The following is a 24,770-nucleotide window of genomic DNA, read 5'->3' as shown; positions in this document are numbered from 1 at the left end:
AACTAGAGACAGAGAAGGAAAGTGACAAGCATAGCTAGGGGGGAGTCACGAGACAAAGATAGGGGAGAGAGACTCGAGGGAGGAGAGAGGGTATGGCTAGACAGGGGGAGAGCTGGAAGTCTACAGATCCAGACCACAGGAGGTCAGGGGTGCACAGAGATGGGAACAGGGCAGAGGAGCTGATGGGACGAAGACCAGAACCCTGGGAATGAGAGAGGGAGAGAAATCAGGAGGGGGAGGCGGGGGAGGCCCAGAGACTGGGCAGTACCAAGGGAGCCCCTTGGTAGACACAGAGAAGGCAGACACAGAGGATCAAGGGAAGGCAGAGATGGCAAGACAGAGACTCCTGAGGGAAGAGACAGAGACAGCCCAGCGACGAGAGTCAGTGTTGGTGGGAGCATTGAGAGCCCAAGGGGGAGGAGGTGAATCTGAGCCCAGAGGAGCCCCAGCTATCAGAAGTAGCCCAGTACCAGAAGTGGGGAGGGTGTGGAGGGAAGCATCAGGCTGGGCTCATCAAGGGGATCAAGAAGCAAGAGATGGACATGGGGGTTAGTGAGGAAGAATAGGAGAAGAAGAGACCAGGGACAATCTGAGAAGGTGGAGAGCTGGTGGGAAGCCCTGAGACCAGAGGAAGACTTAGAGCTGGGAAGAATGTGTACTTGAAACTGAGGGTTGATAAGGGGATAAGGGAATCAGTAGGCTGGAAAAGGCAGGAACTGGGGACCACTAGGGGAGGAGTGGGAGGAAACAGGGCCAGAGACCACTGTGCTTGCAGAGGAATCTGGACCTCTGGATTTTTGGAGATCCAAGAACTTCCAGGGTCTTGGAAGTCTGAGAAGGGGCTTGTAGTTGCAGGGGTGAGGATGAGAGAGAGGTCTGCCTTCAGATGCCTTAGTTGGAGAAAGTAAGTCCCAAGGGGAGAAACCCAGATGTAGGACCAGCCCTAGTCTTCAGGTGTAACCCTGCATACAGCCAGAAGGCAGAGTATAAGAGTGCCAAGGTATTAAAATGCTCCTGAAGGGGCTTCCCTGGTGGTGCAGTGGTTGAGAGTCCGCCTGCCGATGCAGGGGACACGGGTTCGTGCCCCGGTCCGGGAAGATCCCACATGCCGCGGAGCGGCTGGTCCCGTGAGCCATGGCCGCTGAGCCCGCGCTCCTCAACGGGAGAGGCCACAGCAGTGAGAGGCCCGCGTATCGCAAAAAAAAAAAAAAAAAAAAAAAAAAAAGTGCTCCTGAAGTGCTTAAGTTCTTCTGGTTCTGGATACGTCTTCCCAGACCTCAGTTTCTTCAGGCTGATTTCTCAGTTTCTTCAGGCTGGTTTCTTGAGTCTAAAGCCCTAGAGGTCAGTAGATTGAAAATATTTGAGGGGATCAGATCAGATCTTGCTGGTTTCCTGGCACACACAATGTTTACTGAATGCGTGGATAAACATTATTGGGCTTCTCAGGCAGAACAGAGAGACATTGGTTTCCGCTTTGCATTAGATGGAGCACTGGGTGTAAGGACAGAGTTGGTCTGGGGAGCTGGAGTGGAATGAGGTTAGAAACTGGGGGTCCAGGTGTGAAGGAAGAAGGTTGGGTAGGGATGAGGAGGACCAAGCTGGGGAGCTTTGAAGAGATGATCCATTCCATGGAGAGCAGGAACTAAGACTGCAGCAGAACGAAAAAAAGCAAAAAAAAAAAACCCAGAAAAACTTAGACAGCTGGTTCCCTCCAAGACACGAGCATCTCAACATTTCATCAAGTTTTTTCATCTATAAAATAGGATCACATTGCTTGCCCTCAACTTGCTGTGAGGATTACACAACAATCAATTAATAGTGGCCTTCATGGGCTTCTTTTTCATGATTATTTGCTTTCCTTTCTGATTTCCCAGAGCAGTGATTACCTTCACCACATATTCTGGCATATCTTGTTCTCCAAAATGTTTCTCTGATGTCATTTCCTCAGCAAAATTGCAAACTCCTTGAGAGCAGAGGTGGTGTCACCTCTTTCTCCCTCAGAAGAGGTGGCCCAGCTTTCACTTCCCTACCAAACATGTAGCTAGCGGCAGGTCTATGAGAGATGCAAAGATAAGTAAGACTTGGCCCCCTTTTTCAGGGGCCAGATGCCTCCTTGATATCGCCATCTGGACACACCCTCAAATATCATAGATTAAATATGGTAAACAGAGAACTTCTCTCCCCTGAACTGTGCCCCCATCCTGCTCTGTTTCGTTTTAGTGAATGACAATTACCCAGGTCAAAAACCTGGATGTAGCCTTCACCCTCTTTCTCTTGATCATTTCCGAATCTTTGCACAAGTTGTTTCCTCTTCTTGGACAACTCCCCTTCCTATCTCCACTCCCCACCCACCACCCCGCCAATTTACAGTATAGGTGAGATTCTGGACATGTCTTCCAGGAGTCCATTCCTGACTCCCAAGACTAGAGTAGATGCTACTCCTAGATATACCTGCACCATCCTGTGTGTCACAGAGGTTAATCACATAGCTTCTAGACTCAAACTAGGCTGCCTGGGTTCAAGCCCCAGCTCTCCCCGTTTTCTGGCTGTGTGAACTTGGCTCTATGCCTCAGATTCCTCACCTGTAAGGTGGAGATAACAATACTGTACCTCTTTCATAAAGTTATGAAGATTAACTGCCTGACACACAGTTCTAAATGAGATAATTAGTCATTACTACTACCTAACTTATCAGCCTCACACTGTGAGACCCAAGAGAGCGGGAGCTTTTTTCACCAAAGTATTCCTTAATGGCTTTGAATAAAGAATGAATGAACCCTGCTCACTGGCTCTGGTCAGAGCCAGGTTAGGGAAAGAAAACTGTATATTTATGGCCATAAGGAGTTATGGGTACCTGCCAAATACCAGAGAGCAAGAGTCTGGAACTTGTGAGACAGAAAGGATTTTCTGCCTCCTGGCTTCCTCCCGCTGGTTACAGGACTGCATTTAATCCAATGAGTGGGCAAGGCTGCCATCTGGTGGTCAAATCTGGAATTTCTGCTTGGAGGTGGGTCTAAAACGACTTTTTTTTTTTTTTGCATACTTTGTGTATTTTCACTTTAGATTTCTAGTCCAAGAAGTTCTATATCATAATGTATTAAGCCTTGTTTCTCTCTCCACCCCCTCCTAGATCTTGCCTCTTTCCTTGAGTTCCCTCAGGCTTGGTACTGTTGGGTTCCCTTGAGTTGCAGGTAAACCTTGGGAGGTCTCCTTCAGGAGCTTCAGACTTTCCAGCTGCCCTAGACCCAGTCCCGAGGAGGGGACCCTGCTGGCTTTAAGGAAAAGGAATTTGGAGAGATGTGGACATTTAGATCCTCCCTCATCACAAAACTAGCTAACCAGGGTTTGGGGCCCCGCCCACTGCCCTGGTCTCCCAGGCAACTGTCTTCCTGCCAAGGGTGCCCCTCTCCCGGTGTTACCCAGGCAACCTTCAGGCCCGCCTCCTTCAAGGTCCTGACTGGTTCATAGCAAATGTGGGTTGGGGTGTAAGGGAGGCACTGAGCTTTGAAGGGTGTGAGCTGCTGGGAGAGAAGAAGGGATGAGGTTTCAAGTGCTGCTGTAGGCAAGAGGTGCTTGTGCAGCCCTGGGTAGAGGGTCCCTTATGTTACATCCTCAGAAAAAGGAACTGCAGGTCCCAGGAGATGGTCACCAGGGTTTGAGTTCAGAGACACCTGGACCACTTTCAGAGCTGCAGACCCCAGCACAGGGGAGCCACTGTGAGGAGGAGGGGCTCCTGCTATCCTGCACTGCTACCATGCACCGAAACTGCCTTGTCCATCAGAGCTGGGCTTAGTGGGCAGTAACTCATAGCCTCTAATCCCATCTCTTCTTGCTTCGTCCTCCTAAAGACCCTATTACTAGGGTCGGTGGACTCATTCCCTGGCACTGCATGTCCTTCCAAGGAGGGGAAAGGCTGGGCCATTGAGAAGCAGCTGGGAAGCGGGTGCTTCCCTAGGAGGGGCTTTCCCCTCCTGGCCCTCCCAGCAGGAGCCTCAGGGAATGTGGTGTGGGGAGGCTATTCTGGGCTGGGGAGTTTGTTTGTGGAATGGGCCCCTCCCAGGTCCCTGCCCACAAACCCTGAGGCCCTCAGAGAGAACCTCCCTGTGTAATTACCATCCTCTCCCACACCACTGTTCTAAACCCTGTAATTATCCTGCCTGGATTGCCTGGCAGGCCTGTTAACCTCTTTAACCCCGAGGCCCTCTAGGAGAAGTTGGAGGTTGGGAAGAGGGAGCCAAACACTTAGTGTTTTGGAGGGAGGGGGTGGAGGTGGGTGGGATACAAGTGGGGAACCCTGAGAATCACTAGGACTCACATCTTCCTCCAGCGCCCCTGCCCCCATCCGCTCCCCCTACTTTCTCAGGGCAGGCCCAGCCCTCTCAGTCCTTGGGTATGCCCTCTTTCCACCTTCACTCTTGGTCTCCCCAGGCCTGCCCACCTCTTCCTGTCTTTCTTTCCTGTTGCTCCTTCTCCAGGCCTGTGGTGGGGTCCTGCTGGGGGCGGTGGACAAGGCTGGCCCCTTGGCCCAACTATGCTGGCAGGAGGCACCACTATTCCAGCTGTTGGTCAAAGAAAAGGAGGGGTCTGAGCACAAAGTCTGCCTTCTCCAGGGACTTCAAACCCCTGGTAGATGTGCTGATCCAGCCCCAAGGAACAGAAACCTGGGCTAAACACCCCACCCCGCATTGCCTCTTTCTCCTTTCTCTCAGATTCATTTCTTATTTTTTTAAGAATTTTTTTGATGTGGACCATTTTTTCAAAGTCTTCATTGAATTTGTTACAATATTGCTTCTGTTCCATGTTTTGGTTTTTGGCCGCGAGGCATGTGGGATCCCAGCTCCCCGACCAGGGATGGAACCTGCACCCCCTGCACTGGAAGGCAAAGTCTGGACTGCCAGGGAAGTCCCTCTCCCAGATTCTTGTCTGCTTCCTCTCAGGAAAAACTTTAGTTGTGCTGACTCTCAGGTGGAGACCACTGTGCTCCCGAGCAGGTCCTGGTCCAGACCCACACAGCTGCCGAGCTCCTGGCCCAGGTGGTGCCTGGAAGGCCAGGGGCTGCAGCTGCCTCTCCTGCCCAGTCACCAGCTGGGCATCTGGATTGACCCTGTTGTAACAGTGACACAGGCTGGGAGGAGGCTGGGACAGGAGTCAGGCAAGGGTAGGGGGAAGGAGTGGCCAGAGGTCAGGGGCTGGGGGCCCCAGGAGCCGTGAAAGGAATGGGTAAGAATGTGGGGGCAGAGCTGAGGATGCAGCCTGGCAGCGGGGCTGGGGTGGAGCCAGAGCTGGAACTCTGGGCCAAGGCCAAGATGAGTAGGAAGACCTAAAGGAGGCTGGGCTGTCCCTCCCAACCCTTTCCTTGGTCATCTCAAGTGGGGTGGCGTCCAGATATTTCTCAAAGCGAAATCATCTTAACTCCCATGAGTCTAAAAACAGGGTATAATCAAGACATTATCATTCTTTTTTTTTTTTTTCCTGGTACGCGGGCCTCTCACTCTTGTGGCCTCTCCCGTTGCGGAGCACAGGCTCCGGACGCGCAGGCTCAGTGGCCATGGCTCACGGGCCCAGCCGCTCCGCGGCATGTGGGATCCTCCCGGACCGGGGCACGAACCCGCGTCCGCTGCATCGGCAGGCGGACTCCCAACCACTGCGCCACCAGGGAAGCCCAAGACTTTATCATTCTTAAGGTAACAAAATTGATCCCCTTCATTCTCCTCTGATCCTCCCAACTGCCCTGTGAGGTGAGGAAGGGAGTAGTCTCCCTCCTGCCTAAGTGGGAGAAAGCTGAGGCTCAGGGAGGGCGAGAGTTTAGTCCAAGTCACCCACTCACGTGGGGGAGAACGTGTCTCTCACCAAGGCTTCTGACCTCAGGGCGCTGCTTGCTGACGGCGAACACGGTGTGTCAAGACCCTGGTTCTCATCTGCAGGTGGTGCCTGAGTCAGTGGCTTCCTCTCTCTGGGCCTTACTTTCCTCACAGTGAGTAGGTAAGCTGACTTTGGCAATGATGATGTTCTCCTGGGTACCATGGTGTGCTGACCTAGTCTTGCCCAGAGTTGGAGTTGGCTGCACGGTGACTGGAGGCCCCTCTCTATGCCCACAGACTCCAACAATCAGAACATCTCCAACCTTGCCCTTGTTTTGATCTAACCCTGCCATCTGGGAGCAAGCACCCATGCCTCCCTCATATCCAAAGCTGGGGCCTCTGGATTGAAGTCTCAGGCCCCCAATTCAGACCCAACCTCTTGACCTTAAGTCCCAGCATCACCCTTCCTACCTTCCCCAGTGTAGAGATGCACCCTTTTCCTTTCTCTCTCCCATCCCTGTCTCCTCCCCTTCTTTCTCTCCACCCCCTCCTTCATGTCTGTTTCCCCTCTCCTATCCCCCAGCCTCTCCCTTGTCTTCCACCCTCCTCTATTTGCTCCTGTATCTCTGTGCCCCTCTCCAACCCTCCTCAACTCTTCCCTCTCTTGCCTCCTCTCCTTCCCCATGCCTCCTGGCTCCTCTACCATGCTCCCCTGCCCCCAAGGGCTTCTGCGGTAGAAGTTCCCAGTTCACCGGGGCCTCTACTACCAGGGCACCTGCGTCTTATCTCTGAGCGGGCTCCTCCCAGTGGGGCTCAGGCAGGGGTCCTGCTGAGTGGAGGGAAGAAGGTGTCTGCAGCAGGCGCTGGACTCTGTATGGATCTGAGCTTTGGGAGGCCTTGGGCGCTGGCTACAAGCTACTGTATATTGCACTGGGTCTGGCCGATGCCTACGTGCTCTCAGATGGCACCACCCTTGCTTGGGACACCTGAGACTCCCATGCCCTGCTGCTGGCCCTGGTTGGAGAGCCAGAGGGCAGCCTGGCTCTGCTGTGTGGGCAGGGGACAAGCCCACCCCAGCTCACCCACCACCAGCCAGTGCCAGGCACTGAAGGGACAGAAGCCTGAGCTAATCAGGCAGCTTGGTGGCATTTCTGGACACTAGCACTTGGAGTCGGTGCTGAAAGGTCTGAAGGATGTGATGTGAAGGCCAAGTCTGAGGTCAGCCTCCTCCCCACTCAGAGGTACACAGGGCTTTATGCCTACTTCCCAGGCTAGAGGGGGTAGGCCATTCTTTTTTAAAAAATTGTGTTAGGGACATAGAGAACAGACTAGTGGTTGCCAAGGGGGAGGGGGCCGGGGGAGGAATGGAGTGCGAGGTTGGGGTTAGCAGATGTAAACTTTTTTTTTTTCCCTTTTTTTTTTGCCTCATCGAGGGATCTTACTTCCCCGACCAGGGATCAAACCCGTGCCCCCTGCAGTGGAAGCACAGAGTCCTAACCACTGGACTGCCAGGGAATTCCCCAAGCTTTTATATATAGAATGGATAAACAACAAGGTCCTACTGTATAGCACAGGGAACTACATTCAATATCTTATGATAAACCATAGTGGAAAAGAATATAAAAAAAGAATGTATATACGTGTATAACTGAATCACTTTCTGTACAGCAGTAATTAACACAACTTTGTAAGTCAACTATACTTCAATAAAAAATTGTGTTAAATAAAATTAAAAAATAAATAAAAAATTATGTATACATAACACAAAATTTACCATTTTTTAAGTGTTCAGCGGCTCTAAGTATATTCACGTGTTGTGTAACTGTCACTACCATCCATCACCAGAACTTTTCCACCGTCCTAAACAGAAACTGCATACCCAGTGGAACAATAGCTCCCTATTCCTCCCAGCCCCCGGCAGCCACCACACTACTCTCTGTCTCTATGAAGGTGACCAGGAATGGACTTTTCTTGCCCTCTCCCTTCCAGCTCCACACAGGTCTGTTCTCTGGGGTTTCCCTGGCCCCATCCTTTCCTATCTTCCTTGGCCCCATTCTTTCTCTCCCATTGCGTGATCAAGCTGCTGCAGTACTCTGCACTGGCCACAGTTTGCTCCCTGCCCTTCCCCTGGCGTTCCTCTAGGAGGGTCCCATTCTCCTGACCTTCACCTCAGCTCCACCCCTGCCTACCTGGATGCCTCCACTCCCCACTCAGCAGGTGCTTGGGATCCTGCCCTGACATTACACTGGAAAAGGCCACCTCATCCAATGGCCTTCTCTGGCATCTCACCTTTCTTTACTATTTGGCGCTTCTGGCCACTGTCCCCTCCTCCTCTCATGGAGTTCTCTTTTCTCTTGGCCTCTGAGAGAGAGAGAGGAAAAAGCACGGGCTTTGGAGCCCCCAGAGATATGGGTTCAAATCCTAACACTGCCCTTTACCTGCTTGGACTCTGGGCACATCACTCCCTGTCTCTGAGCCTCAGTTTCCTTATCTCTAAAACAGGACAAATCATACGGACCTCACCAGGTTGTCATGAGGATTAAATGAACTCATGGCTCTAAGTGCCCAGCACAGTGCCTGGCAGAGTGCAGGGGTCCAGCTCTGCAACTTCCTTTCTCTTTCAGGTCCTTTACTCCCCCATGTTCCTTAAACATAAGGGTTTCCCAAAACTCCGTCTCTGTTTTCTTCTCTTGCTCTGGCCTTCACCCATCTATGGATTTAGATATCACTTTATATATATATATATATTTTTTTAATTTTTAATTTATTTTTGGCTGTGCTGAGTCTTTGTTGCTACGTGTGGGCTTTCTCTAGTTGCGGCGAGCGGGAGCTACTCTTCGTTGCGGTGTGCGGGCTTCTCATTGCAGTGGCTTCTCTTGTTACGGAGCACAGGCTCTAGGCACGCAGGCTTCAGTAGTTGTGGATCGCGAGCTCTAGAGCGCAGGCTCAGTAGTTGTGGCGCACGGGCTTAGTTGCTCCGCAGCATGTGGGATCTTCCCGGGCCAGGGATCGAACCTGTGTCCCCTGCACTGGCAGGTGGATTCTTAACCACTGCGCCACCAGGGAAGTCCTAGATATAACTTTTTATCTCCAGTCTGACTACTCCTCCCTCTCGAGTTTCACATCCCCAATTCCAGGTGGGACATCTTCACCCAGCTGCCTCTCGTGTGACAACCTTGGGTGACAACCACCTCTCCCCTGAGCGCCCAGGTTTGGAAACTCTGAGTCATCTCAGACTCTTCCCCTTCCTCTCCTGCTCCCACAGGTAAGCAGTCACCCCATTCTTTGATCTTCCCTCTGAAGGGCCTTTCCAAGGATTTTCCCCTCCTTTCCCTGGTTCTGGCCTTCATCAGCTCTCCCTTGGACCATGATGTGCCAGCTACCCTCCAGGCACTCATCTCTCCTTTCACGGTAGGGCCAATCCCAAGAGAGTTCAGCCTCTCCCCTCTGCCTCTAGGACACACCCCACACAGCTACTAGGTTCTCAACAGTCCTGTCACCCAGACTGTCTTCTTTTTTTTTGCTTCATCTATTGTCTTATGAAGTATTCCAAAATAAATTACAGACAGGACATCTCACCCTTAAATATTTTAGTATGCAGGGCTTCCTTGATGGCGCAGTGGTTGAGAGTCCACCTGCCGATGCAGGGGACACGGGTTTGTGCCCTGGTCCGGGAGGATCCCACATGCCGCAGAGCGGCTGGGCCCGTGAGCCACGGCCGCTGAGCCTGCACGTCCGGAGCCTGTGCTCCGTAACAGGAGAGGCCACAACAGTGAGAGGCCCGCGTACCACAAACAAACAAACAAACAAACAAACAAATTTTAGTATGCATCTTTTTTTGTTGTTTTTTGTTTTTGTGGTATGCGGGCCTCTCACTGCTGTGGCGTCTCCCGTTGCGGAGCACAGGCTCCGGACGCACAGGCTCAGCGGCCGTGGCTCACGGGCCCAGCCACTCCGCGGCATGTGGGATCTTCCCGGACCGGGGCACGAACCTGTGTTCCCTGAATCGGCAGGCAGACTCTCAACCACTGCGCCACCAGGGAAGCCCAGTATGCATCTTTAAAAAATAATTTTCCTATATAATCATACTATCATCGCAGCTAAAAAAATTATTTTCTCATGTCTAATCCTCAGTTTATATTCAGATTTGCCTAGCTGTTCCCAAAATGTCTTTCACAGTCAGTTTGTTCAGGCAAAGATTCAAAGACCAAGCATTATACTTGGTGGTTAGGTAGCTAAAGTTTCTACATCTTGACTTCAGACCACCTTCCCCCACTTCCATCTGTCACCACATCCTTCCCCAGCCCTGTGAGCTGGCCAACCCCAACGTGTCATGGACTTTTTTTTTTTTTTTTAATTTATTTGGCTGCGCCGGGTCTTAGTTGCGGCATGCATGTGGGATCTAGTTCCCTGACCAGGGATTGAACCCGGGTCCCCTGCATTGGGAGCTCAGAGTCTTAACCACTGGACCACCGAAGTCCCCATGGACTTTGAAAACTACTCCTTTTTTACACTTGGCCCTTTCCTTGTCCCTGGAACGGAGCGACTACCCTTTTATTGTCCAAGGTCACCTGGGAGCGCACCACCCACCTCTGTGAAATCTGTTCTTTTTCTTTTTTCTCTGGGGCAGAGGCACCACCTGTCCCTCCCTCTGAGCTCATCCAGCTGCCACTAGGGGTTTCTGCCTCTGTTCACAGTGTGGGCTCGGTTCTGCCTGCTGGCAGAGGACAGGGCCACCAATTGCCTCACCTCGCTGGCCCTGCGCCCAGCACGTCCTGGCAGAAACAGATGAAACTCCTTTCTTCAGCTTCTTTGCTCCTCCTCCACGGCCTGCCTGCCGTGATAACTGGGAAGCAAAGTCCAGAAGGGGCTTGGTGTGTCTTGCTGGAAGATTGTGATCCTGGAAACTGGTTCTCAGCCCAGCCCAGATCTCCTTCCTTCTGCTCTTACAGTTTCCTTCCTTGTGTACACATACCGAAGGCTCAGGAAACGGTTCTTCAGGCAGGACCAGAAGAACCTAAGGGGTTGGGTCCAGGCCAGGGGGGCAGGGGTGTGGTGGTTGGTTCTGTCCTTTGCTTGTTCACACAGCTCCTTCTGGGGACCACCATGGCCCACAGGAAGGGAGGCAGCTTGAGACCACCCCCTCACCTTCCAGTCCTCTCCTGGCCTTGCCCCCTGGGCTGTCCGCTAGGATGGGATGGGGAAATCCAGGGGATATATGCCATGCCCGCCTTAGTGTCCTCCCCACGCCTCCACCGTTAACAGGCTGATCCAGGAGGGGTGGGAGCTGACCTCAGCAATCCTCTCCCAGAGGGAGGGACCTGACTCTGACGTGCCATGATTGGGTGGAATGGTGCTGGGAAGGGCTTCCTCCACTTCTCGGCTCACTACTCAGGAGCCCTAGACAATGGAGAAGGGACTAAGAGACAGAGGGACAGGAACAGTCACTCTAGAACGCTGGGGGACTCCCAGGATGTGAGGCTGGGGACTTTCTGAAAGTTTATTCTGCCCCCACCCGATTCCAGAGAGCCAGCAGCGCCCTCTGCTGACTCGGGGAAGGGGTGGAACGGAGTTGGAGCGAGAGGAAGGGAGTGGGCTCTGGGTGGAGGATGCAGGCCTCTTGAAGACCATCTTGTCACCTCGACTCAGCTCTGCCGCCCGGCCGGGCGCTCAGAGAGTAACTTCGGGCCGCTCATCCCTCCTTTGGCTCTCACACGTCTCCTCCGCTTCCCTGAGCCAGAGAGAACCAGGCGGCGCCGGGTCCCGCTCTCCTACCCCGAGGTGGCCCCCTTCTGGCGGCGCCAGAAGGGCGCCAGGCACCCCGAGGTCCTGCCCTGGGCGTCCTCTCTTTGCGGGGGTGGGCGCTGTCTTACGGACAGGGGCCACGTGGCCTCGACCGGGCTGGGGGCTCGGCCTTCCCCACGCGGGCCGGGTGACTCAGGCCGCAGCTGTTCTCGCGTCACATGAGGGAGGCTGGGGCCACTCGGCGGGGGAGCGGGCTGTGGCTGGAGCCGGGGCGGGGCCGCGCGCCGGGCGGGGCCAGAGCCGGGGGGCGCAGCTAGAGAGCCCCTGAGCCGCGGCGGGAGAGCAGCACACAGCCTCGGGGAACCCAGGTGAGGCCGCGGGGCTCGCGCCGGCTTCTGCGTGGGGTGGGGAGGGGCTCGCCCCGGGCCTCCGAAGATCCGCCACCCTCCCCGCCGCTCCCGAGGCCCTTGCCACTTTGCAAAGTTCCGGAGGCCCGGGTGGGGTGGGGGTGGGGGTGGGGGTGGGGGTGGCGCCGGCCGCACTTCTGTTTGGAGGTGGTCAGAGCCCAGGGGAAAGGGCCTGGGGGTCGGGCTGGGGCTGAGGACTGTTTTTCGTGACTAGTTGGGTGGGGAGGGGGTGTTTAACGCCTGGGGGCTGGAGGGCCGAGGGTGGGCGTCCGGCCCTGGCCCCCGCCGGCGCCCTGTGTTGGGTCCCGGGCCGCGGAGGCGGCGGGGCGGGGTCCGGGCTGGGCGGCGGGCGCCCCCACCCCTCTCCTGCGGGGAGAAGAGGGGGCTGGGAGACGTGGATCTGACCGCGGGTTTCCGGGTGGGAGGGGCCGGGAATGGGGGCCCCGCAGGGAAGGTCTCGAGGGCCGGCAGGGAGCTCGGAAGCCGAGATCCCCCCTCGACAGGTTCTGATCCCCCTGCCGTCCCCTCTGCCCCAGGCCAGGCAGCCATGGCGGTGGAAGGAGGAATGAAATGTGTCAAGTTCCTGCTCTACGTTCTTCTGTTGGCCTTTTGCGTGAGTGGGGAGCGGGGACGGTGAGGGCGCGCTGGCAGGGTGCGGGGAGACCTGGATCCGGAGTGGTGAGGGCTGAGGGGCCGGGAATGAAGGCAGCTGGGGACCAGATGTGGAAGGAAAGCCCGGGGAACGACCGAGGCCAGCGCGGCCGTCCTCTTCTCCTCCAGCTTTCAGGAACCTCTGAGGCTGGTTTGGACCAACAATGGCCGGCCACCCTCCCCGTAACCCCTCCGGGCCCTTCCTGTCTGGTGACCCAGTCTCTTGTGATATGGGGCAGTGGGGCAACCAGCCAACCGCCTGATGCTATCGCCACCCTCCTCTCTCCCCCTCCACTCCCTCATTCCTTGCCATTCCCTCATCACCCCTCCCGGCTGCTGGGGGTGGGTAAGGGCTCTGCCCACCTCCATTCTCCCGTCCTGGGCTCCTGGCTGGAGAGGCTACTGTTTGTCCAGGAGGAGGCAGGCTACTTTTACCCCCTTTTCCTCCTCCCTTCTCCTCCCTGGCCTAGTTGGCCTGAGGAACCCTAGTCACAGCTGATGAGGATGTGGTGGGCATTGGAGGATAGTGAGAAGGCAGTTCTGGGAACCCTAGAGGCCCATAGGAAGAGGCTCAAAGGAAGCACTGCTCTTTGTCAGGAATATGTGCGCTGGGGTCAAGGCTTTCTGGGAACTTCTCTTTTTGCTTTTGGTGAGGAGCTGCTTGAAGGAAGGCGTGGTTCCTCCTGGCTGCCTTCTCCCAGAGAGCCTTGAACAATTTTCCAGCCCTCACTGTGGGGCAAGGATGCGTCCTCCTTCTCCGCCATAGTCAAAAGTTTCCTGGAGCTGTGAGAATTGGTCTCTCTGGCGTGGGGTTCCGCCTGTGTCCTGGGTGCACGTGCCACCCTCCACCGTGGAGGGCTGATGGGTTGTGGGTCTTTGAATCCTGACCTGCCCTCCTCCCAGGCCTTTGCAGTGGGGCTGATCGCCGTGGGCATAGGGGCCCAGCTCGTCCTGAATCAGACCATCACCCCGGGGGCCACCCCTGGCTCCCTGTTGCCCGTGGTCATCATCGCAGTGGGTGCCTTCCTCTTCCTGGTGGCCTTTGTGGGCTGCTGTGGAGCCTGCAAGGAGAACTACTGTCTTATGATCACGGTGAGTGGGTGTGGGCCAGCCTGGATGCCTGGGACTGTGGAAGGGCATTTCTCTGGAGGGGTCTTGTCGGGGTGGGTGGGTGAGGGAAACCTTGGTGAATGTTCCCGAGACCGGCGGGCCCCTCTCACCCAGACTCCAAACGTGACTCCCGTCCTTTGCACCTGCAGTTTGCCATCTTCCTGTCCCTTATCATGCTGGTGGAGGTGGCTGCAGCCATTGCTGGCTATGTGTTTAGAGACAAGGTAAGCAGAGAGTAAGGGGAGCGCCTTGCCTCAGAGGCCTGGATACTCTGGGACCCAGGTGCCCTGAATTCTGGCCTCAACAGTGCTCCTCCCTACTCCCAGGTGGTATCAGAATTTAATAAAGATTTCCGGCAGCAGATGCAGAATTATCCCCAAAACAACCACACAACATCGATCCTGGACAGTATGCAGGAAGACGTGAGTGGGGTTGCTGGGGGCAGGGGTAATGGGGGAAGGAGATTCTCATCTCCATGTTGAAGATGGAGGTTCACCTAACAGCCTTTTCCCCCATATCTTTCCGCAGTTTAAGTGCTGCGGGGCGGCTAACTACACAGACTGGGAGAAGATCCTGATGACAACCAAGCGAGTCCCTGACTCCTGCTGTGTCAATGTCACTCAGGGCTGTGGGATTAATTTCAACGTGAAGGATATCCATACTGAGGTAGGGAGGGGGCTGAGATAGTAGGGGACTTGGGGAAGCTGGGAAATGTTTCAGGAGGAAAGAGGGACCCGGGGTGGAGGTGGAGAGGGTTGGGGCTCTGGGAAGTTGGGCGTCAGGGGTGGTGAGGGAATTTGGGAATGCTAGGGGTGGGGTTAAAGGTACAGAGGGTGGGGGAGAGACAGATGGTCCAAGGAAGGTGGGTGGGAAGTTTCTGATGGTGTCTTGTGTGCCTGCCACCCTTCAGGGCTGTGTGGAGAGGATCGGGGGCTGGCTGAGGAGCAAAGTGCTGGTGGTGGCTGCAGCAGCCCTGGGCATTGCCTTTGTGGAGGTGAGAGACGCCCTTGAGCATCTGGGGTCTAGGGGAGGGTGCTGAGCAGAACGTGCTGGCCTGGGGAGGGGAGCCCTTGTGGTGTTTGGGGTCTCTTGGGTGGGTCCCGGGTACCTTGCCTCCCTGACTCCTCTTCACCCCCATCTCTGTCTTTCTTTCTAGGTCCTGGGTATCGTCTTTGCCTGCTGCCTTGTGAAGAGCATCCGAAGTGGCTATGAGGTGATGTAGGGGGTCTAGTCTCTTCAGCCCCCTCATCCAGGGGAGTGGGTAGACTCCAGGTTTTTCAATTAAACGGATTATTTTTTCAGACCGAAAAGAGAGAGTCTCAGTTTGTCTTAAAGAGTGATACTTTATCCCTTCCCCCTCCTCATCCATGTTCCTATCCTCTGGGACCTCGTTCTGTTTGCACCTCTGGAAAGGCAGGCCTATTTTGGGGGGTGTGGAGGAAAGGAGGATTGTGCTGAAGGCGTTTGTTGGGCTGGCAGTGGAAGTGGGGATCCCGAGGAGGCTGAGGCCCACTGCCCTCCCTGTCTCCTAGTCTCATGCTGCCAGGCTCAGTGCTGAAGGGTTCGTGAAGCCATTTCCCACGTCAAAGGGATTCTCTACAAAGGTCCTACCTGGGAGAGACCAGCCCACATCCACTGTCGACATCTTCTCCCTGGCCTTCTGCCCACCTCTGAGGGCCCAGCAACTCCTTGCTACACTGACCCTCAAGGGGGCCTGGCTCCTTTCAGGATGGTGACAAGTTGCTTTTATACCTGTGTGGCCAGTGTCTATCCTTCTTGACTTATGTTAGATAACAGAAGAATTTAAGAGAGTATTGGCTTTTTTCCCGTGGAAACCACCCAGCTTGGCCTTGACCCCTCTTCATCACCTCCCCATGCCCCGCTTCCCACTCCAAACACTGAATTTCAACCTTACTCCAGGTAGAAAGGAAACATCCAACAGTGCCCTCTAGTGGCCACCCCTCCAGGTGCAGCTTCAAAGATGCCTTACAGATGCAAGACAATCCCCTTGCGCCCCCGAGTGGGTGCTGGTTGTTTTGCAGGTACTAAATGGGCCAGAGACCCTGGAGGATGTCAGTCTAGGTTAGTTAGGAGTTACCTGGGGTCTTCCACTGGGCACCTTCATTTTTGCCCACCTACAGTGTTTTTGGTTTTGTTTTGAACAATACACATTTTAATTAATTAATTAATTTTTTATTTTCGGCTGTGTTGGGTCTTCATTGCTGTGCGCGGGCTTTCTCTAGTTGCAGCGAGCGGGGGCTGTTCTTCATTGCAGTGTGCGGGCTTCTCATCATCACGGCTTCTAGTGTTGCAGAGCACAGGCTCTAGGTGCCCGGCCTTCAGTAGTTGTGGCTCACGCGCTCTAGAGCGCAGGCTCAGTAGTTGTGGCACACGGGCTTAGTAGCACTGCGGCATGTGGGATCTTCCCCGGACCAGGGCTCGAACCCGTGTCCCCTGCACTGGCAGGCGGATTCTTAACCACTGCGCCACCAGGGAAGTCCCAATACACATTTATTGAGTGCCTGTTTTGTACCAGGCACCAGGCAGTGCCAGGGTGGGGGACAGAAATAAAGTCCTTGCCTTGAACAACAACCTCTTGCTGGAGGGCTGGGTTCAGTAGACCGCCTGAGCAGGCTTGGGAAGGACCCAGGTGAGCACAGCATCCACCAGGCTGGCTGGCAGGTAGGAGGCTGGCAGCCAGAGCAGCTTGGCGTCCCAGCCTGGGCTGTAGCGGGTTCTGGGGTGACGGGCAGTCAGGGCATGCTCCAGGCACTTGCTCACCTTGGTCAGGTCCGGGTCACAGATCAGGTTCATGATTCGTTGCTGCACTCTCAGATCTGCAGCCCAGCGGACAGTTGTAATCAGTGTCCCCGCCCCGTTCCAGCCTACCTCAGGCCCTATCTCCTGGGTCCTGGGGCTTGCTGCCCAGTAGAGGTGAGAGGGGTCCTCAGTCCCCTCCCCAGTTTGGGGAGTGGGCAGGTTGCACATGGCCTGGGTGCTCTCCTATGGCATCCCATTCACCCTCACCCCTTCCCTGACTGCTCTACCCACCTGCCCCCAGCAGGCTGGTGCAGGCCTGGCCTTTGTGGCACTCTCATTTCCCTTCATATGCCCCTGTGTGGGCCCATCACTCACACTTGGTGAGGAAGGTCTCCCCATAGAGGGCCTGTGTGGCTGGAGGCAGCCGTGCCCAGCAGGCCTGCAGGTTGTCCTCCAGACTTTGCAGGTTTGTCACAGGGGTTCGGAAGAAGCCAGGCTCCACGATAGAGACTCGTACCCCGAAAGGAGCCACGTCCCGCCTGGAGTGGGGGCAGAGGGAGGTTTCTGGGTTCTTGTCTTTATAGGGAGAGGACTTCAGGGACATGGGTAGGGAGGAGGCTAAGATAGGAAAGCATCACAGGGTCAGTGGTCATGACAGGAAGGGATATCCCCGCTGCCCTGGGATGAGAGGCACGTGGGCCAGAGGGAAGGAGGTATTTCTGAGGTTTGTTTTCCTTTGTATTCTCTTCTAGCATCTAGTGCAGGGACCTGCAAACTTCTTAAAGGGCCAGACAGTAAATATTTTCCGCATTGCAGTTGTAAAATTAATGGTATTATGTAGCTACTTATATCACCATTTACACTGTCACCACTTAAAAATGTAAAAGCCATTATTAGCTTGTAGGCCAGTGGCAGGATCTGGCCTGAGAACCACAATCTGCCAACTCCTGAACTGGAAGAACCACATTCCCTAGATCCCCAAACACAGGGTTGAGCCTCAAGTGCTGGATATGGAGGGTATAGACTGGTATTTGCTGGGGGAAGGTGGGAGTACTCGGCACAGATTGCAGAAGTCCAAGTATAAAGTATGTGCTCTGTGATGCTGATTGGAAAATTAAAAGACTGAGGCATAGGGACAAAAGGAGATATTGATGTTATTTGCTGAGTGATGGTGACAGAGGAAGACTTCCTTCAGGAGGTGGGCCCAGCTTGGGGGAATTGAACTCTGTTCCTGTGTCATCCTTAAGTCTCCCTTGTGCTTTCGTGGGACTTTGAACATTATTGTCTAAAGATGAGGGGCAGGAGAATGTAATGACCAGGGTCTGTAGGCAAGCAGACCTGGGCATACGTGCCAGTGCTCCCACTAACTACCATGTGGTCTTGGGTAACTTATGTTACCTAAGGGTGTTAACACCTACCCTTACAGGATTTTTGGGAGAATTGAATGAGAAAGTGTTCAGTAGAGGTACTAGCTCATGGTAAGTAATAGTTGTATTAGTAATAATAACATTAATAAGAATGAGGGCGGGCTTTGGGGGGCATTTTCTACATGCCAGGCTCTGTTGGGGCCTCACATGTACCTCATTTTACTCACCCATGAGGCGGGCTTTCTCATCCTGATTTAACAGAGGAAGAACAAACTGGGGAAAAGAGAAGTAACTGACTAAGGTCACCAAGCTCACATGAGAGAAGGCTGGGATTTTAACCCACAAACTCGAGCCCTAAACTGTCTCTAAGTTTCCACCACGCCCTGTTTTCATCAGCTCTGCAGGGCAGATGCTAATTTGCTTGTTGAGTGGGCTCCCCCCGGACTGGGAGCAGGGCCCTGCACCCCTCACCTCAGGCTGTCAGAGAACGCCTCCAGGCCAAATTTGGAGACACAGTAGCCCCCTCCATTGGCTGCCAGGCGGCCCAGGACACTGGTGATGTTGATCACCCGGCCCTGGGCCTGCCGCAGCAGGGGCAGCAGGGCGAGGGTGACCCTGATGGGACCCAGTGTGTTCACATTCAGCACCCGCTGGAAATCCTCCTGTGTCTGCCAAGGTGTGGGCCCGATGAGGCCAGCCATGCCGGCATTATTCACCAGACCGAAAAGCCCTGTGGGGAGGTGAGACAGGCACAGGGTAGGTGAGGCATTCCAACGGGCCCTCTCCTTTCCGGGAGGATCTGAGCCCTGCTCCTCCCCCGCAGTCCCTCTAGCTTCCCACAGCCCCTGCGAGTGCACACCTTACGTCCCGTTCCCGGTGGCCCCCTGCCATACTCACCTGCTTCCCCGACGTGTGTTTCCACCCACTTGGCTGCCTGCCGGACGCTCTGGGGATCTGTGACATCCAGCAGGGTGGTGTGGAGTTGGGAGGAGGCCACCCGCTCGAGGTCCTCTGCCCCTGAGGGGGTCAGGCAGCTGGCCAGGACCCGGAAGCCTCTCTGGTCCAGCCTCAGTGCCAGAAGCCGCCCAAAGCCCGAGTCACAGCCGGTGACAAAGACGAAAGCATCGCTGGCGGGCAGGCTCTGCCGGTCCCTGAGCAACCACAGTGCTGCCCAGAGCGAGACTCCCAGAAGCAGAGGCAGCCACATGGCTGGACCCCAAGTGACCTGCAGGTGGCAGCCGAAGCTGGGCAGGGAGACTTGTCTAGTTTACTCTGGCCCACCAGCCCTCGCTCCTCATATCTTCCCCCTAGCTGGAAGTCTCTGGTTTGAGCAGACTGAGGAATTATCTGCTTGGCAGATAACTCGTAAACTACAGTTCATCTAAGTAAAGCGAAGATCTGGGCAGACCCTGTATCTGTGGGTAACTTAACTAAAACCAGATGAGCTGGGTCCTGTGTGCAGACCCGCCACACAGGAGCAGAGGGATCTTGTTTGTTATCACCTCTTAGCTCCTGCTAAACCAGCTGGGCCTTGTTTTTGGAGACACATACGGAGCCCCTGCATTTTAGTCCTGCTGGCTCCAAGCTTACCGTGTGAGGCCGAGCACCTCACTGTGTCTCTGAACCTGTTTTCTCATCTACCAACTGGGGCTAACACCCAGCATGCCCACCTGGGAGCTGCGGGGGATCAAAGGGGATAAAGTGCGAGGCGGCGCATGAAAAGCTTTAGGCTTTGAGTTATCAGTACATGAACATCTTGCCAGTCTTCTCATAGCCCCCGAGCTCCCAGTACCCTGCTTACCTTCTCAGGGGAAAGCTAGCAGGCACTACAACACCTGAAGTTTCTTCTTTTGCTTTGCTTGAGAAACTTTGCTCCAGGGCTTCCCAGGCTCCCACACTAGCTACCACTGAGGCCAAAGTCCGAGGCAGGTGGACTGGGTGCCAGAAGTATTAAGTGCATGTGGGGTGGGGTGGGGTGGGGGTGGGGTGGGGGAGGAGGAGGAGGAGCCAGGGAGGCTGAGGCCTGTGGGTTGAAGCCAGGGCTTGGTACAGGCCAGAAGTGCCCAGTGCCCTGCTTGGCTCTCTTTTCCAGTGGGGCTCCCTGACCACCTCTGTCACAGATTCTTTTTTCTTTTTTTTTCTTTTTTCTAAATTTTTGAATTCCACAAGGCCTAGTCGTCTTTTTTGTTTTTGTTTTTGTTTTTTTTTTTTTTGCGGTACACGGGTCTCTCTCTCATTGCTGTGGCCTCTCCTGTTGTGGAGCACAGGCTCCAGACACGCAGGCTCAGCGGCCATGGCCCACGGGCCCAGCCGCTCCACGGCATGTGGGATCTTCCTGGACCGGGGCACGAACCCGTGTCCCCGGCATTGGCAGGGGGACTCTCAACCACTGTGCCGCCAGGGAAGCCCCGTATTTTTTTTTTTTAATTTATTTTTTGGCTGCGTCGGGTCTTCATTGCTGTGCACGGGCTTTCTCTAGTTGTGGCGAGCAAGGGCTACTCTTTGTTGCAGTGCACGGGCTTCTCATTGCGGTGGCTTCTCTTGTTGCGGAGCATGGGCTCTAGGTGCCCAGGCTTCAGTAGTTGAAGCTCGCGGGCTCTAGAGCGCAGGCTCAGTAGTTGTTGTGCACGGGCTTAGTAGCTCCGCGGCATGTGGGATCTTCCCGTACCAGGGCTCGAACCCGTGTCCCCTGCATTGGCAGGCGGATTCTTAACCGCTGCGCCACAAGGGAAGTCCTGTCACAGATTCTTAAGAGGAGGGAATCTATCAAGGATGGCAGCTGCCCCTCTCTGTTGGTGACCTTGGACCTGTCACTCCTCCCCCTTCCCTGCCCTGAAGTGCTCCCATGCCCAAGAATTAATCTCCCAACTGATCCAGACTCATGACACTGCTTAGCACCAGGCTGGGAGAGGCCGTGAGCACGTGGAGAGGCAGAGAGCCAGAGCTAGACCAGGCCTGCTCCCTGTCTTGTTTCTCCTCTGCGGAAATGGAAGTCCTGGGTTAGGAAGCTTGGGACAGGGCCCCCTGCCCTTCTCTGGGGAGGGGTGGGAAACTCCCACCCTCTGCTTACCCAACAGTACCTGCATCAGGTACCAGGCCCAAGGAAGAGAAGAGAGTTGAGCTTGTAAGAGGAAGCTAGTTCCAGCCTCTACCCAAAAGGTACCATTGCTCAGGGGAAGGGTCTTCGAACCTTCCATTCCTACCCGCCACACTGACCTAGTAGCTCCTTGAGACAAACACAGAGAAATGGAGGCTTGTGTTTTATTCATGGCCTGTCACCCTCCTTCCTGCCCGCCTGGGGGAGGTAGGAGGAGTGGGGGAGGGGAGGGCAGTGGGGCTAGGAGGGGGCCGACTGCAGCTGCCCTTTGTAGATGTACTCCAGCGCGGTGGCAATGGTGCGCATGTCCAGCTCGATGCTCCGAGCCCAGTTCTCCACATCCCCGATTTCCTGGAAGGTGGTGGTGGGGTGCGGGAGCCCGGGAGTCAGGGTGGGTGGGGTGTGGCTCTAGGGGATGGATGGGGGCACTTTCATTCCATCCCCTAGAAAGGGCTTTGCATGGACCCACCAGCTGCTTTTACTTCTCTAGCTTCTGTGACACTGGGGCCATAGGTTTCTGGGGTTTCTGGGACGATCCCCACTTCCTCCTCAACCCCAGGCCTGAGGTGACCCCACTGGAGGCAGCCAATGGGGGCGCAGGATGTGGCTGGAGACGTAGGGAGCGTGGCCTACCTTGAGCGCCTGGTTGAAGTTCTCCACCATCCCGATCCACTGGCCTGTCTGCTTGGCAAACTGGGTAGCCTGGACCTGTAGGGTCTTCACCTCGTGGTCCAGCTTTCTCTGGTTCATGTAGGCCTGGGCCACGCTAGAGGTTGGAGGAGGAAGGAGGTCAACTCGCCCAGCTGGTGGGGAGTGGTCTCCAGAACCGATACCCCATTGCCAGAGTGGGAGGCCGGTCAGGAGTCAGGCTGGAGAAAACCGTGTGATTTTGGCCATTCCTGGATGTGAGGCAAATGACTACGATGTACATGCAAATGAGCCTGGTCCCTTCCTTCCACTCCCAGGATTCCCAGGAGAGCCTAGCCGGGAGCTGACCAGAAACATACCATTTCCGACCCCCAGAGGAGTTCTTGAAGCTGGGTGAGAAAAGGGAGGGTTAACCTGGTGGGGCTGAGGGGTATCACTGAGGAAGAAGCTGGGAGGGAAAAGGGGGCGTGGGAAAGCTTGGGAAATCCAGCGGCAGGGACACATCTGGCAATCATTGGAAGGCCAGGGATCTGTGCGAGAAGTTGGAAAGGGAAATTGGGCTCCTCCCTGAATCTGGGGTGGGATGGGAGAGCAACCCCCTCCCCAGGAACTCAGGGTCAAGGGAAGATATCCCAAGGGCTGCTTCTTGGCTCTCTCCCGGTCCTTCTCCTCTCGCCCACACAGATAAACGAACACACACACACACACACACACTCTCTCTCTCTCTCTCTCTCTCTCTCTCTTTTCCTTCTGCTCTAGGCAACAGGTTTTCTATTCTCCTCGATCATGGTTGCCTGCGGTTACATTACTGCCCCAAGGCTGGTATCCCCCCGCCCCGCTCACCAGCCCCCCCCGCCCCGCAATAACTGTGCAATAACTGTTCCGCCTTGTTGGCTGATGAATCTTTCATTCCCCACCCCAAAGCTCTGGGTCAGCTGAGAGACCCCACCCACTGGAATCTGTGGGGACTGGAGGGGACAAGGGGACGGGGCGGGGGGTGTCCAGAGAGTGGGAAGGACACCTGACAGGGGCTGAGATACACTGAGCCTTTGTTTTCCTTTCCGGGGAGTGAGAGGAGCCGTGGGCAGCAACACAAAACCCTTTCTAATCTGGCTTTGGCTTAGCTGCCCTCTAAGCTGAAAGTGGGGTGGCCCCTAGAAAAGGAAGAGAAGTAGGAGAAGCCTGGGCCAACCACAGAGCAGAGCCCAGGAGGCGCCAATGTGGGAGGGAGGGAAGGCACAGACCCTGTCCCTTCTCTCTGGGAGATAGCTGGGTCACAGTACGGGGTGTTGTAGGAGCTGAAACAGTCATAGCAGGGTGCTCCCAATGCTTCAAGATTCCCCTGGGAGTTCCTGAAATCCTCATTTTCCCTGTTGACCTCTTGCTTTCTCTCATTCACACTGCGTGGAGGGAGAGGCCTGGAGGGAAGGGAGATCAGAGGCCCCAACCACAGCCTTCTCTCCCCCTAATCTTCCCGAGATGAGCAATGAAGGTGACAGTTCCTGCCTGGCTCAGTTGGGTGACTCAGTCTCTGAATTCACAACAAAGCTATTCGACTTGCCCTGGGGTGGAAGGCATCATACTGCCTCCTTTCTCCCAGCAGACGGCCTGGCTATCAGATCATCATCTCTCCACTTTTCTGGGTCACTCAGGGTCAAGAGACAATGTTCTTTGCTCCTTCCCAAGTCACTGGTCATTACTGGTATCCTCACTTAGGACCAAAGCAAGGGGTGGTCTCTGGAGACCCAGAAGGAAGGGAAGTGACAGCCTGGCTCTAAGGTGGCTCCTGGCATAGGTTCTGCCCTCACCCTCACCAGCTGTGCCATCTCTTTCCTGCCAGCTGCTCTCCAGGTCTGCCAGAGGGTGGGAGGTGGAGAAGGAGGGGCTGGGAAGCTGTGGTGAAGGACGGTGCTCTCCCTCCCGCTGGAAGTGACAGCTGGACTTGGACGGGTGAAGAGAGGTGGCCAGATGGCATTAAGTTGTGAGCACCAGGGAAGTTATTGTTGGGAAGGGGAAATCTGGCTGCTTTTCCAACAACCGCAGCTGTTCCTCTCTGCCCTTGTTAGGGGTCAGAGCTGGCTCAAGCCTCTCTCCATAAAAGTTAAGCTGGGTGGGGGGAGGATAGGGGAATGAGCGGAACATCTCATCTCCTCAAGAGCAGTCTGAGGGCTAGACCTTGCCAGTGCCTAAACTTGGGGGGGGGCGGGGTTGGTGTTGATGGGAAGAGGTTCATACCCCACATTGAGGTGATCCACCAAAGCTTCTGTCAGGCAGGTCGCTGCAGTGATAGCCTCTCGCCTCCTCTTCTCTGGGTGGAGGGGGAAAAGGGATTAGACTGGAGACTTGGTTTTTTGAGGGGTGGTGCCTAAGGTTCCCCCACCCATTCATTACTATTCTGCTAGTTGTGGGAACATTTCAACTAATCTCAGAGTGCCAGAGCTGAAAGGACCTTGCAAAACATAAAGCAAGCCCTTTCATTTTGGCGGTGAGGAAACTGGTACCCTGAGAAGGGAAGCGATTCCCCCGGGGAGGCTAACGAGTCTGTGGCAGCGCCCAGGACTCCAGACTCTCAGGCACGCTTTTCCCAATGTCTTGGCCCCGGGATTCCCAGCCCGGACTCAGGAAACAAGGGTACCACCCCCATTTTGGTGGTTTCAGGCCTCCAAGAATCCCAGCTCTGCCGGGTCCCCAACTCCCTCTTCCCTTCAGGAGCGTTCCTTCCCACTTCCAGGATGAGCGGCTCCCTGGACCAATCGGCACAGCGTTCCGTGACAGAGGGCGGGGCTAGGATGCCGCTGAGACAGCGTGGGGGGCGTTGCCGTGGGGGACTGGAGCGCTGCTAGAGACCAGGGCCCGTTGGCAAGAGAACGGAACTCCCCCAAAAGCTCCTCTAATTCCCTCTCCCACATGCCCGTGCCCACGCCTGCGCCCTTCCTTGGATTTGGGCCGTTACTCAAGGTCCCAGGCTCCGGGCTGAGGCTAGGCCGCGGCAGGAGAGAAAACGGCGGACTGGATATTTGGCTCACCCTGCAGCTCCTTGCGTTCATTCTGCTTGGCCTGGTGTTCTTTCAGCAGGCGGGACAGCATGGTCGCGGCGGGCTGGGGGCAGGGCGCGCCCGGCCCCCTCCGGCTCCCGGAACTGGAACGAGCTGCTCGGCTCCCGCGGGGCCCTGGGTCATGTGGC

General features: G+C 55.4%; 4 protein-coding genes across 6 annotated transcripts in view; 1 reads left to right on the top strand and 3 right to left on the bottom strand.

Annotated features, from left to right (window-relative positions):
• GDF11 (growth differentiation factor 11) overlaps positions 1 to 6,172 on the bottom strand; it is a gene marked incomplete at its 5' end in the record, with an annotated part of 15,933 nt that extends 9,761 nt beyond the window's left edge. The window contains 3 exons of the mRNA XM_082635319.1: positions 4,439 to 4,559; positions 5,010 to 5,136; positions 5,993 to 6,172. Coding sequence (XP_082491445.1) covers positions 4,439 to 4,559; positions 5,010 to 5,136; positions 5,993 to 6,172 — 428 coding nt within the window. The remainder of the gene's footprint in view (positions 1 to 4,438; positions 4,560 to 5,009; positions 5,137 to 5,992) is intronic.
• A 5,595-nt stretch (positions 6,173 to 11,767) lies between these two features.
• CD63 (CD63 molecule) lies at positions 11,768 to 15,024 on the top strand. Its single transcript, XM_082636448.1, has 8 exons — positions 11,768 to 11,914; positions 12,490 to 12,566; positions 13,508 to 13,696; positions 13,864 to 13,938; positions 14,041 to 14,136; positions 14,243 to 14,380; positions 14,625 to 14,708; positions 14,871 to 15,024. The coding sequence occupies exons 2-8, from the start codon at positions 12,501 to 12,503 to the stop codon at positions 14,934 to 14,936; spliced, it is 714 nt and encodes a 237-aa protein (XP_082492574.1). The 5' UTR covers positions 11,768 to 11,914; positions 12,490 to 12,500; the 3' UTR covers positions 14,937 to 15,024.
• Positions 15,025 to 15,920: 896 nt separating this feature from the next.
• On the bottom strand, positions 15,921 to 20,890 carry RDH5 (retinol dehydrogenase 5). Of its 3 annotated transcripts, none has more exons than XM_082636444.1 (5): positions 19,643 to 20,890; positions 18,739 to 19,085; positions 18,313 to 18,571; positions 16,850 to 17,013; positions 15,921 to 16,551 (listed from the first exon to the last, which is right to left on the bottom strand). In XM_082636444.1, exons 2-5 carry the CDS (start codon positions 19,046 to 19,048, stop codon positions 16,328 to 16,330), a joined length of 957 nt encoding a protein of 318 aa, XP_082492570.1. In that variant the 5' UTR covers positions 19,049 to 19,085; positions 19,643 to 20,890; the 3' UTR covers positions 15,921 to 16,327. The 3 variants fall into 3 exon arrangements, with proteins under 3 accessions (XP_082492570.1, XP_082492571.1, XP_082492569.1); XM_082636445.1 differs by having other exon boundaries at positions 18,739 to 19,066; XM_082636443.1 differs by having other exon boundaries at positions 18,739 to 20,890.
• Positions 20,891 to 21,088: 198 nt separating this feature from the next.
• BLOC1S1 (biogenesis of lysosomal organelles complex 1 subunit 1) lies at positions 21,089 to 24,770 on the bottom strand. Its single transcript, XM_082636454.1, has 4 exons — positions 24,613 to 24,770; positions 23,822 to 23,894; positions 21,572 to 21,704; positions 21,089 to 21,289 (listed from the first exon to the last, which is right to left on the bottom strand). The coding sequence occupies exons 1-4, from the start codon at positions 24,671 to 24,673 to the stop codon at positions 21,179 to 21,181; spliced, it is 378 nt and encodes a 125-aa protein (XP_082492580.1). The 5' UTR covers positions 24,674 to 24,770; the 3' UTR covers positions 21,089 to 21,178.

This window comes from Mesoplodon mirus (genome assembly GCF_964341445.2).
Source record: "Mesoplodon mirus genome assembly, chromosome: 11".
In the NCBI taxonomy this organism is placed as follows: domain Eukaryota; kingdom Metazoa; phylum Chordata; class Mammalia; order Artiodactyla; family Ziphiidae; genus Mesoplodon; species Mesoplodon mirus.
This window is presented reverse-complemented; position numbering and strand designations above follow the sequence as displayed.

What these genes read in the sequence shown, in the direction of transcription:
- CD63 (XM_082636448.1), top strand. Translation starts at nt 12,501, where the DNA reads ATGGCGGTGGAAGGAGGAATGAAATGTGTCAAGTTCCTGCTCTACGTT. An exon ending in GCTATGTGTTTAGAGACAAG is followed by an intron (nt 13,939 to 14,040) that starts GTAAGCAGAGAG and finishes CCCTACTCCCAG; the next exon opens with GTGGTATCAGAATTTAATAA. An exon ending in TGGACAGTATGCAGGAAGAC is followed by an intron (nt 14,137 to 14,242) that starts GTGAGTGGGGTT and finishes ATCTTTCCGCAG; the next exon opens with TTTAAGTGCTGCGGGGCGGC.
- RDH5 (XM_082636443.1), bottom strand. Translation starts at nt 19,048, where the DNA reads ATGTGGCTGCCTCTGCTTCTGGGAGTCTCGCTCTGGGCAGCACTGTGG. An exon ending in AACACACGTCGGGGAAGCAG is followed by an intron (nt 18,572 to 18,738) that starts GTGAGTATGGCA and finishes ACCTCCCCACAG; the next exon opens with GGCTTTTCGGTCTGGTGAAT. An exon ending in GGAGACCTTCCTCACCAAGT is followed by an intron (nt 16,552 to 16,849) that starts GTGAGTGATGGG and finishes GCTGGGCTGCAG; the next exon opens with ATCTGAGAGTGCAGCAACGA.
- BLOC1S1 (XM_082636454.1), bottom strand. Translation starts at nt 24,673, where the DNA reads ATGCTGTCCCGCCTGCTGAAAGAACACCAGGCCAAGCAGAATGAACGC. An exon ending in GTGGATCACCTCAATGTGGG is followed by an intron (nt 21,705 to 23,821) that starts GTATGAACCTCT and finishes TCCAACCTCTAG; the next exon opens with CGTGGCCCAGGCCTACATGA. An exon ending in ACTTCAACCAGGCGCTCAAG is followed by an intron (nt 21,290 to 21,571) that starts GTAGGCCACGCT and finishes ACCACCTTCCAG; the next exon opens with GAAATCGGGGATGTGGAGAA.